Source organism: Geotrypetes seraphini, chromosome 1, assembly GCF_902459505.1.
Source record: "Geotrypetes seraphini chromosome 1, aGeoSer1.1, whole genome shotgun sequence".
Classification (NCBI taxonomy): domain Eukaryota; kingdom Metazoa; phylum Chordata; class Amphibia; order Gymnophiona; family Dermophiidae; genus Geotrypetes; species Geotrypetes seraphini.
The window spans coordinates 384,972,433-384,985,470 of NC_047084.1; the positions used below are offsets into that span (position 1 = coordinate 384,972,433).

The following is a 13,038-nucleotide window of genomic DNA, read 5'->3' on the forward strand; positions in this document are numbered from 1 at the left end:
CAGTGACACCAGAGAGCGGACTGGCGTTTCTACCATTGCTTCTGCCCCAGCCTCTGTCCATTTGCTGTCGAAGTATGGCGTCCACCAAGGTGGTTTTTCTAGTGGATCTTCAGGATCCCACTGCCAACAGGTTCCCAGTGCTTGGGGTTGTCCCGGATCCAGCAACCTGCGCACCATGGCTCACACCCTGCTGGCCCTGTCTGGGTATCCCACCGGAAACAGGAAGAAATCTGGCGGAAACTGCAGTCGAAGGCCCTCCCTGAGTACCTCGAGGACCCATTGGTCTGAAGGTATCTTCCGCTCTTCCAGAAAGAAGGCCGAAAGCTGCCCCCAATTCCGGGGGGAGGAGAACCACCAGAGACATAATTTACTCTCGGGAGGGGCAGACGAACAGAAGTTGGAAGACTGTTGGCACGCTACACCTCCAAAGCGAGGTCTTGAGGTAACTCCATAACACTGCCCTGTCGCCGGGGGCCCAACGAACTGTGAAGTGCACCGGTAGGGATGAAAAGTCGTCCATCCCATACCCCTAGCTAGGCAAAGCTTAGAGCCAGGGAGCATTTTAGGCTTACGATTCTGAACACTGGTCCTAAGGTCATCCAGACCCTGGCCAAACAAGAGCGAACCTTTAAAAGGTAACCTGATTAGCATAGCATGAGATGAGGAATCACCCAGACGGATACAGAATAAGCTCCCAGCTTAGCAAAAACTGTCAAGATGTCATAGAGTGCATCTGCCAAATAATTCACTAGGAAGTCGTGGTCCTGAAGGACAACCTCCTCGAGATCCTGGCGGAGCTTGGCATGACATGCCCAGGCCACGAAGGAAGTGGCCGCCGCAGCTCACACTCTCACCGGTTCCTCTGGTCAGAGGCCTCCCTCTGAGAGGCTTGGACGGGGTGACCCTGACAACGGATGTGGATCTCTCTGGTTGGGGAGCAGTTTGCAGGTCTGGGCCGGCCCAGGGCCAGTGGACTGCGCTGGAGAGCAGGAGGGTGATCAATCGACTGGTGCTGTGTGCATTTTGTCTGGTGCTGCTGAGATTTTGAGGGTGTGTATTCTCAGACAATTTGACAGCTTTTGCCTATGTTGACAGTTAGGGAGTCACGCGGAATCCCCTGCTGAGCCTGGAGGCTAGGATACACTTTGCCTGGGTGGAGAGGCATCTAATCTAATCTAATACTTGGTTTTATATACCGAGACTTCAATCTAAGAGTGCTCGACTCAGTTTCCAATAGTTAGATTAAGCTGAGAGAAACATATTAATTGGATCTTAAAAGGGTTAATTAACAAAGTGTTTGGCGAACAAAGTAGTTTTCAAAGCCTTGCGAAAGGAAGAAAGGGAGCTGAAGTGTCTCAGGAAAAGTGGAAGATCGTTCCAAAGTTGTGTGAACTTAAAGGACAAAGAGAGGCCAAAGATCTTAGTTCTTTTGATACCTTTACTGGATGGGCAGAAAAGCTTAAATTGTTGATCTCCTCTTGCAAAAGAGAATCTATAGATTCCAAGATAAAGGAACTAAAGGGATGAAAATACTTAGAAGAATTTTAAAAACAACACAGGTGCACTTGAACTGGACTCTAAGATACACAGGGAGCCAGTGGAGGTTGAAAAACAGTGGTGTCACATGATCAAACTTACACTTCCCAAAAATCAGCCTGGCAGCAGTATTCTGGACCAATTGTAATCTGGAATTACAAGTTTTTGTAATACCGAGGTAAAGGGCATCTGATGGCTTTGTCCGCAGCTCATGTGGCCGGCGTGGACAATGTGCAGGCAGACTTACTAAGTCATCAGTTTCTGGACCTGGGAGAATGGTCCTTGTCCAGGCTAGCATTCAAAACCATAGTTCACCGGTGGGGTCTTCCCACCTTCGCTCTGATGGTGTCCTCGGGGAACTGGATGGTGGTCAGGTTCTTCAGCCACTGATGAGAGGTCAGCAGCAAAGGGCTCGACGCTCTGGTTCAACTATGGCCCGAAGGGGGAACTTCTGTATGTCTTTCCCTCGTGGCCTATGATAGGGCACGTTCTGCGCTGGGTGGCATCTCACACAGGTCCGGTACTCCTAATGGCCCCGGACTGGCCCAGGCATCTTTGGTGTGCAGACCTGGTGTGGTTGAGCTTAGAGAGAGGCCTGCATCTTCCTTGCCATCGTAAATTGCTCATGCAGGGCCAATAACCCTTCCAGACATGGACTGCTTTGGTCTTATGGCCTGGCGCTTGAACGCACAGCCTTGAGGGCTAGGGGCTTCTCTTCTGCGGTCATTGCCACATTTTTTCATAGGACGAGGAAGTCAACGGTGTCGGTTAATGCGAAAGCATGGAGGTGTTGTCAGGCTTGGTGTGCCAGGGTCCGAATGGACCTTTTGGCCCCGTCGGTGGCACATGTTCTGGACTTCCTGCAGGCTGGCCTCAGGAAGGGTCTGGCGGTTTCTTTTCTATGTGTCCATATTGCAGGACTATTGTATTTGGGTCCCTCTCTCTCAGGGGTTCTCTGGGTCTCACCAAGACATTGTACACATCATACGGGGCGGGGAGGCTGCGGTCTCCCTTGATACTGCCTTATCCTACATGGAATTTGATTCTGGTTTTCCACTCGCTATCTCGTATGCCCTATGAACACCTTTGAAAGATCTTACCATCAAGACCGTTTTCCTTGTGGTGGTCACTTCTGCACGGAGAGTGTCAGAGCTTCAGGTTCTGTCGTGCAGAGATCCTTTTCAACACATCATGGAGTCTGCGGTTATTTTGAGAACCGTGCCTTCTTTTTCTTCATAAAGTGGTTTCTGCTTTCCGCATCAACCACGAAGTTTGGCTTCCCGCCTTTGTTCCATTGGGCTCCAAGTCTAAGGACCATGATTTACGGTCTTTGGATGTTCGACGTCTCCTTTTGAGATACCTGGAGACCACGAATGACTTTTGTCTTTTGGACCATTCGTTTGTTTTGGTGGGCCCTGTGCATCGGGTTCAGCCTGCTTCCAAGGCTACCACCTCTTGATGGATCTGTGCTGCCATTTCTGCTACTTATGTGTCAGTGGGGAAGAAGCCTCCCCTTGGGGTGAAGGCTCACTCTACCTGAGGAATTGCTTCCTCGTGGGCTGAATCACGTGTGGTCTCACCTGATGTGATTTGTAGGGTGGCCAGTTGGGCCTCTCTTTATACCTTTACCAAGTTTTACCTACTTGATGTGGCGGTTAAGCATGAGGCTGTTTTGGGGGCTTCAGTCCTGGCGGCGGGCGCATTGGGCCCCCCCTGGGGTGTTGAGACTGCTTTGATACGTCCCTATGGTGAAGCTTCCAGAGGTTATTGTACAAGAAAGAAAGATTAGGTTACCTCTGTTCATCTTTTTTTCTTATAAATAGCCTCTGGAAGCTTCACACTCTCCCATCTGTTATGTCCGATTCGCAGGTCGCCTGCCAGTAACTGGTAAGTTGGATGTCTGTCTTTGACCAGCCTCACTAAGAATCCCATGAGTGTTCTTTATACAAGGTTAAGGGGTTAGAGAGGTCCCAGGGTGATACCCCTTCTGATCTTCAGGCAGTTTCTCCTTTAGAGAAACGTTACTCAGTTTTGCAGTTTATATATGTTCAAATTTCTTGTTAAGCTAAATTTGGCCTTTTGGGGTGTTTATTGATTATGTGTTTGTTATCATGAGCAGAATTAACTTGTAGCGGGGAGTCCCCACCCCCTCCCCTCTCTCTTTTCTTATGTTTCCTGTTTCTCCTAGAAGTTCCTGGCTTTACTACCTTATGAGCTGGGAGGGGAGTGTCCTGAGAGATAACCTAGGAGAGGGGACTGATTTTATTTGTAAGTTCTGCAGCCAAGGTTGGAATAGATGCAAGACCTATGGTGAAGCTTCCAGAGGCTATTTACAAGAAAAAAGATTAACAAAGGTGAGTAACCTAATCTTTCCTTATTCAAACTTTTACAAGAAACTTCAGCCATAAAAAATATATGCTGGTGTCCTAACCAATAATGCTAGAATCTTCAAAGCATTCATCCATTTTTCAAATATGGCTCCGGCATCTTTTCACTACTGCTGATGTCATGAACATGTGATCTTTCTAACCAATCACAAAGGAAGGACTCAGATCAAAGTCATCCTTAAATTGAGATTTCTCTGAACATAAGAATTGCCACTGCTGGGGTCAGACCAGTTGTCCATCGTGCCCAGCAGTCCGCTCCTGCGGCGGCCCTTAAGTCAAAGACCAGTGCCCTAACTGAGTCTAGTCTTACCTGTGTACGTTCTGGTTCAGCAGGAACTTGTCTAATTTCATCTTGAATCCCTGGAGAGTGTTTTCCCCTATAACAGCTTCCGGAAGAGCTTTCCAATTTTCTACCACTCTCTGGGTGAAGAAGAACTTCCTTACGTTTGTACGGAATCTATCCCTTTTTAACTTTAGAGAGTGCCCTCTCGTTCTCTCTACCTTGGAGAGGGTGAACAACCTATCTTCATCTACCAAGTCTATTCCCTTCATTATCTTGAATGTTTCGATCATGTCCCCTCTCAGTCTTCTCTTTTCAAGGGAGAAGAGGCCCAGTTTCTCTAATCTCTCACTGTACGGCAACTCCTCCAGCCCCTTAACCATTTTAGTCGCTCTTCTCTGGACCCTTTCGAGTAGTACTGTGTCTTTCTTCGAGTATGACAGCCAGTGCTGGATGCAGTATTCCAGGTGGGGGCGTACCATGGCCTGATACAACGGAATGATAACTTTCTATGATCTATTCGTGATCCCCTTCTTAATCATTCCTAGCATCCTGTTTGCCCTTTTTGCTGACGCCACACATTGAGCGGACGGCTTCATCGACTTGTCGACCAGTACTCCCAAGTCTCTTTCCTGGGGGATCTCTCCGAGTACTGCACAGGACATCCTATATTCGTGTATAAGATTTTTGTTACTGACATGCACCACCTTACACTTATCCACGTTAAACCTCATTTGCCATGTTGTGGCCCATTTCTCGAGCGTGTTTATGTCACATTGCAGGTCTTCGCAATCCTTCTGCATCTTTACTACTCTGAATAACTTTGTATCATCTGCAAATTTAATCACCTCGCTCGTTGTACCAATTTCCAAGTCGTTTATAAATATGTTGAAAAGCATGGGTCCAAGCACCGAACCCTGCGGCACTCCACTCGTGATGCATTTGTAGTCCAAGTATTGTCCATTTATCCCCACTCTCTGCTTCCTATCCGCCAACCAGTTTTTAATCCACATATTCCACCCTCAATTCCATGGCTCACAATTTTTGAAGATCACCACCCATGCACCTGCTTTCCACATAAACAATTATAATCCATTTGATGTCAGTAATGGAATGTTGAATCAAAGAAGCATCTTTCCTCTTGGTATGTATTTTAGACTTGTGTTCAGTCAATCTAATTTTAATCTCTCTAGGCAGAGCTTGACAAGATAGCGACTCGAAGCTGTACTGGGACATCATGGTGGTCCTTATGAAACATTTCTACCGTGCCATGGTGTAAAGGAAAACTAAATGCCCAGGTTTACCAGGAGGGCAGTTACCTCGGACCGGCCCGATGGATGAATTTGTGCAGCAAGGCCCAAGAGCGCAGCAGCCGGAAGATAATGCCTCGGCTGAAACGCATGTGCTCTCCTTTGAGGGTGTCAGCTTATCTCCGGAGGAACGGAGTCCTCTGGTTCGTCCTGAGGCTTCAGGAGCAGAAGGAGCAGGAGTAGGAGAGGAGCGGCCGACGCCGAGTAAAGTTCCAGACACCCTCTTGCTTGCCCGGCAGGGTGGGGGAACTGGAGATGAGAGGAAGCAGGAGGAGTGTGCAGTGTCAGCTATTCAGCCACGAGGAGAAAAGGACCAAACAAAAGTGCTTCCTGATGTTTCTGCAGCAAATGCAAGTACAGTACTATTGCTTTATCAGGGGAAATCAGAACTGAGTTTTTGCTCCTACGTAAACCTGAAGTCTTCAATATGGAATCAATTTGAGGGACAGGGCACACAAGAAGGGGGGAGGAATAGCACTGTATATAAAGGACTCCATTCCTTCATCCAGAACAGAAACAACAATAAGGGCAGACAGTCTGGGTTAAGTTGACAGGAGGGGAAGAAGCTGACATCAAATTGGGGCTGTACTATCGCCCACCAGGACAGCCAGAAGCAAACGACCTGGACCTGGAGGCCGAACTGAGGCAGGTGTGCAAAAGTGGAAGGGTGGTGGTTATGGGGGATTTCAACTATCCAGGAATAGACTGGGACATTGGGCTCTCAAATTGCACGAGAGAAACTAAATTCCTAGAGGCGATAAGGGACTGTTTCATGGAGCAGCTGGTCACGGAACCAACGCGAGGGGATGCCACTCTAGACCTAATCCTCAACGGGCTAGAGGGACTCTCAAAGGAAGTGGTGGTATTAGCACCATTAGGGAACAGCGATCACAACATGATCCAGTACAAATTAAACATGGGAACATCAAAGGTGAAAAGAACCACGACGACAGCACTCAACTTCAGAAAAGGAAACTACAAGGACATGAGGAAAATGGTAGGAAAAAAGCTCAGCAACAGCTCAGGGAAGATGAAGACCGTAAAGGAAGCCTGGATACTGCTTAAAGGCACAGTGCTCAAGGCACAAGACCTGTGCGTCCCAAGGTTTAGGAAAGGGTGCAAAAAAAATCGAACTAGAAACCCAGCATGGATAACAACTGCAGTTAAAAAGGCGATAAGTGACAAGAAATCATCCTTCAAAAAATGGAAAAAGGAACCAACAAAGGAAAACCAGGAAGAGCACAAAAGACACCAGAAAGAATGCCATCGAGAGGTCAAGAAAGCAAAGAGAGAATATGAGGAAAGACTGGCGGGAGAAGCAAGAAACTTCAAACCCTTCTTCAGGTATGTAAAAGGGAAACAACCAGCCAGAGAGGAAGTGGGACCACTGGACGACGGAGACAGGAAAGGAGCAATAAAGGAGGAAAAAGAGATAGCTGACAGGTTGAACAAATTCTTCTCATCAGTCTTCACCAGAGAGGACACATCCAATATCCCAGAACCCGAGGTGATTATAAACGGAGAACATGACGAAAGGCTGGTACAACTAGAGGTAAGCAAAGAGGATGTCCTCAGACAGATAGACAGACTGAAGAGCGACAAATCACCGGGCCCGGACGGCATCCACCCAAGGGTACTAAAAGAACTGAGAAACGAAATAGCAGAGACACTTCACCAAATATGTAACCTCTCCCTAAAAACTGGGGAGATCCCAGAGGACTGGAAAATAGCAAATGTTACGCCCATCTTTAAGAAGGGATCAAGGGGTGACCCGGGAAACTACAGGCCTGTGAACTTGACCTCGGTTCCGGGAAAGATGATGGAAGCAATGGTAAAGGACACAATCTGCGAACACATAGAAAACAATGGACAACTGAAGGCGAGCCAGCATGGCTTCTGCCAGGGAAGGTCATGCCTCACGAACTTGCTGTACTTTTTTGAGGGAATAAACAGCCAGATGGATAAGGGGGAATCCATAGACATCATTTACCTTGACTTCCAAAAAGCCTTCGACAAGGTACCTCACGAACGGCTACTTAAAAAGCTGTGGAACCACGGGGTGCAAGGGGATATCTACCGATGGATCAAACACTGGTTGGCAGGCATGAAACAGAGGGTTGGAGTAAAGGGCCAATACTCAGACTGGCAATGGGTCACGAGCGGAGTTCCAGAGGGGTCGGTGCTGGGACCTCTACTGTTCAATATATTTATCAACGATCTGGAGACGGGGACAAAATGTGAGGTTATCAAATTTGCTGATGACACCAAACTCTGCAGCAGGGTTAGAAACACGGAAGACTGTGAAGACCTGCAAAGGGACCTAACGAGACTGGAAGACTGGGCAAAAAAGTGGCAAATGAGTTTTAACGTAGAGAAATGCAAGGTCATGCATGTAGGAAAAAAGAACCCGATGTTCAGCTACAAAATGGGGGGAACACTGCTAGGGGTGAGTAACCTTGAAAGGGACCTGGGGGTGATGGTCGACACATCACTGAAACCATCGGCGCAGTGTGCGACAGCCTCAAAGAAAGCAAACAGAATGCTGGGCATCATCAAAAAAGGTATCACAACCAGGACGAAGGAAGTCATCATGCCGCTGTATCGCGCAATGGTGCGCCCGCACCTGGAGTACTGTGTTCAATATTGGTCGCCGTACCTCAAGAAGGACATGGCGGTACTAGAGGGAGTGCAGAGGAGGGCGACTAAACTGATAAAAGGTATGGAAAATTTTTCATACCCTGACAGGTTAAAAATGCTGGGGCTGTTCTCCCTGGAGAAAAGGAGACTTAGAGGGGACATGATAGAAACCTTCAAAATCCTAAAGGGCATAGAGAAAGTGAATAAGGACAGATTCTTCAAACTGAGGGGAGCCACAAACACTAGGGGTCACTCGGAGAAATTGAAGGGGGACAGGTTTAGAACAAATGCTAGGAAGTTCTTTTTTACCCAGAGGGTGGTGGACACATGGAACGCGCTTCCAGAGGATGTGATAGGCCAGAAATCTGTACAGGGGTTCAAGGAGGGTTTGGATAGGTTCCTGGAGAAAAAGGGGATAGAGGGGTACAGATAGAACTTGAGGTAGGTTATAGAAGTGGTCAGAAACCACTTCACAGGTCGCGGACCTGATGGGCCGCCGCGGGAGTGGACCGCTGGGCGAGATGGACCTCTGGTCTGACCCAGTGGAGGCAACTTCTTATGTTCTTATGTTCTTATTAGTATAGTTTGCTATTGACTCAGATAGGGAATGGACGTTAAAATTGTTCTTCAAATATAAAGATGTTCCCTTTTTGTCCAATATTATAAGAAAGTACCTAGATGTTTCACGTCCAACACAGAAGAGAAGAAAACAGTTTCTTATATTGAGACCTAGGGTGGCTCAGTTGGGGGTGATCTTTGTTTTGAGGTACCCCTGTAAATGTGTTATGATATATAAAGAGAATAGATATTTTTTCTATGAATCGCAGTAGTTATCTAAATTTATTGCATCTCAGGAGAGTAAGTAATTGCTTACTCGATTCTTTTTCCGTTTAGAGAAAATGTTCAATGGCAGTCGAGCCTCCCTTTAGTTTTCTTGGTTATATAATTTGTATGTTAAATTTCAGCTCTGTCTCTATATTGTGTAATCAAAATTTACCTTGAATTATTTGGATTTAGTGATATTTTGTTTTTCATAATATTTTTTCTTGTGTTTTGATTGTGATTGTCAAAATTATAAAATTAATAAATAAAGAATTTAAAAAAACCTTAATCTCTCTACTACTCCCACTCACATACACTATCAATTTTAAGGAACAATTTTGGATTTTAAAACTGAATGCAGTGGAGCCAAGTGGTTTGAATAAAGAAATAGAGTAGATGATATTGATCTGAGTCCTTCCTTTTGAGATTGGTTAGAAAGATCACATGTATACAACATCAGCAGTAGTGAAAAGATGCCATGGCTATGTTTGAGAAATGGATGAGTGCTTTGAAGATTCTATTATTAGCTTTGAAGATTCTAGCATTAGAGGTGCGGATATCAGTACACAGTATAGTTTTATGACTGGAGTTTCTTGTAAAAGTTTAAATAATGTGTATTTATTTTTTAGGGGGAATGAATCTTGATACAGCAATTGGGTAAAACATGAATTTGTGTCAGGAACAACCATCCCCTGATGTGATTATTTAATATAATTGAAAGTTGTATGAAGATAAAATAATGTTTTGAAAAATTACATAAAACAACATTTTAATTATTGAATTGAAATGAATACAGTATTTGAAATGATATAAGAACATAAGACGTGCCTCTGTCCAGGACCTGATAGTGCTCCTACCCTAAAACTCACATACGCTTTTCGCTTTTGTCCTGTAGAGTAACCTTCTATCTATACCCTGCAATCCCCTTCGCTTCCAGGAAGTCATCCAGTCCCTTTTTGAAACCCAGTATTGTACTCTGTCCTATTACCTCCTTTGGAAGCGTGTTCCAGGTGTCCACCACCCTCTGAGTGAAGAAAAACTTCCTTGCATTCGTTTTGAATCCGTCCCCTCTCAGTTTTTCCGAGTGACCTCTTGTTTTTGTTGTCCCTTCTAGTCTGAAGAATCTGTCCCTCTCCACCCTCTCTATGCCTTTCATGATTTTATATGTCTGTATCATGTCTCTTCTCAGTCTCCGCTTTTCCAGGGTAAAGAGCCCCAGTTTGTCTAACCTTTCGGCATATGAAAGGTTCTCCATTCCTTTTATCATCCTAGTTGCTCTCCTCTGGACCCTCTCAAGTATCGCCATGTCTTTCTTAAGGTACGGTGACCAGTATTGGACACAGTATTCCAGATGTGGTCGCACCATTGCTCGATACCTTCGTTCTGGTAGTGATACCTTTTTTGATAATGCCCAGCATTCTGTTCACTTTCTTTGAGGCCGCTGCACATTGCGCCGCTGGCTTCATTGTTGTATCCACCAATACCCCCAGGTCTTTTTCTAGGGTGCCTTTCCCCATCACCCTTCCTCCCATCGCATAGCTGTACATGGAGTTCCCTTTCCCCATGTGCAAGACCTTACATTTCTCCACATTGAAGCTCATCTGCCATCTTTTTGCCCACTCACACAGTTTGTTCAGATCTCTCTGCAGTTCTTTGCATTCCTCAACAGTTTTGACCCTGTTGGAGAGTTTTGTATCGTCCACGAACTTGATAACTTCGCACTTCGTGCCCGTTTCCAGATTGTTAATGAATATATTGAACAGCAGCGGCCCCAGCACTGACCCCTGCGGGACACCACTCGTGACCCCTTTCCAGTCAGAGTAGTGTCCTTTTACCACTACCCTCTGTTTCCTATCCGCCAGCCAATTTTGGATCCATCTGTGGACATCCCCTTCCACCCGTGGTTCCACAGTTTCTTCAGCAGGCGCTCATGGGGTACCTTGAACTGGCATATAGAGAATATTGGGACTGATGTGGAGGAGGGTAAGTAGTGGTATGTCGCTGGGATCTGTGCTATTTAACTTATTTATAAATGATCTAGAATTGGAACTACGAACGAGGTGATTAAATTTGCAGATGACACTAAACTGTTCAAAATTATTAAAATGCATGCAGACTGTGAAAAACTGCAAGAAGATCTTAGGAAATTGGAAGACTGGGCGTCAAAATGGCAGATGAAATTCAATGTGAATAAATGCAAAGTGATGCACATTGGGAAGAATAATCCAAATCATAGTTATCGGATGCTAGGGACCACCTTGTGAGTCAGAGCTCAAGAAAAGGATCTGAGTGTCATCGTAGACAATACGCTGAAGCCTTCCGCCTAATGTGTGGCGGCAGCCAAGAAGGCAAATAGGATGCTAGGAATTTTTAGAAAAGGAATGGTTAACAAGACTAAAAATGTTCTAATGCCTCTGTATCTCTCAATGGTGCAACCTTACCTTGAGTATTGCGTTCAGTTCTGGTTTCCTTATCTCAAAAAAGATATAGTGGCACTAGAAAAGGTTAAAAGAAGAGCCACCAAGATGATAAAGGGGATTGAATTCCTCTTGTATGAGGAAAGGCTAAAAAGGTTAGGGCTCTTCAGCTTGGAAAAGAGACGGCTGAGGGGAGATATGACTGAAGTCTACAAAATCCTGATTGGTGTTGAATGGGTACTAGTTTTTACTGCATCGAGATTTACAAAGACTAGGGCACACTCCATGAAGTTGCAGAGTAATACTTTTAAAACCAATTGTAGAAAATATTTTTTCACTCAGAGAATAGTTACATTCTGGAATGCGTTGGTAGAGGATGTAGTAAGAGCAGTTAATGTAGCTGGTTTGGACAAGTTCCTGGAGGAAATATCCATAGTCTGCTATTGAGACAGACATGGGACGGTAGCATGGAATGCTGCTACTATTTGGATTTTTGACAGGTACTTGTTACTTGGATTGGCTTCTGCAAATATGGGATACTGGGTTAGACTGACCATTGGTCAGTTACAGCTTTCTGCAATGTAATTTAATGCAATGTAAAGTTATGTAAAGTAATGTAATGTATAGTAATGTAATGCAATGTAAAGTTATGTAAAGTTATGTATGTAAAGTTATGTAAAGTAAGATATGTAAAGTAATGTAACGTATTGTATTGTATTGTTATCGCCTGGAAATGTCCAGCTATCTTCTAATGTAATCCGCTTAGAATCGCAAGGTACAAGCGGAATAGAAATCACTAATGTAATGTAATGTAATATTCTTATGTTCTTAAGAGTTTTTGGTGAAAAAAAATTGCATTAGACTATTCTTGAGAGTTTCAGCTCTGATGATCCCTTAACAAACATTTAAAGAGCTTTGAAAACATGTGTTGGATATGATATTTTTTGATGATGAGTGCTTTTACTGAAATATTTTTTGAATTTTGCAAGTTCATTATACCGTTTTAAGAGTGCCACTGATAATATAAGTTCTTTTGGGGGTCATTTATGTATATAATACCAGGCAATTTATTTACCTGCATATTTTGGAAAGTTGGTGAGATTCACTGTCACATAGCTGATGTTAGATGATTTCCGATTGTCATCACTATTATAGATCAGTATGGTGGACTGCCAGCTATCTGAGCTGTGCCCCTCTACAGGATCATGTGACGTGGCTATTACTCCAACAGTGTCAACATCAGTTTCTCCATCTTTGCTGTAAATATTAGCTGAAATTTGAGTTTCTCCTGTGAAACAATAACAATAATAAAAAGTTGTTACATAGCACATAAAATCCACATCAAAGTTATGCCTAGGTACTAACTTCTATAAGAAATGAATGATGCTTCCAAATTTCTAATATATACCATGTTTACCTGAAAATAAGACAGTGTCTTATATTAATTTTGGGTCTAAAAAATTCACTAGGGCTTACTTTCGGGGATGTCTTATTTTTTTCATGTACAACGATCTTCTCTCCTTCTCCTCCACCCCAATTCTTCCTCTTTCCTTTCTTCCTCTGCACCCCCATGTGCAGTATCTTTCCTCCCCTCTCACCCATCCCCTTGTGCAGCATCTTTCTATCTCTCCCTCCCTTCCATCCCCCTG

The 13,038-nt window shown here is 44.7% G+C and overlaps 1 protein-coding gene across 3 annotated transcripts in view; it reads right to left on the reverse strand.

Moving 5' to 3' along the window:
• Window positions 1–13,038, reverse strand: part of IDUA (alpha-L-iduronidase) — a 353,735-nt gene that overhangs the window by 28,044 nt on the left and 312,653 nt on the right. For all 3 annotated transcript variants that reach the window (XM_033916637.1, XM_033916628.1, XM_033916646.1), the window contains exon 9: window positions 12,465–12,677. In XM_033916637.1, the coding sequence (XP_033772528.1) occupies window positions 12,465–12,677 (213 nt within the window). The remainder of the gene's footprint in view (window positions 1–12,464; window positions 12,678–13,038) is intronic.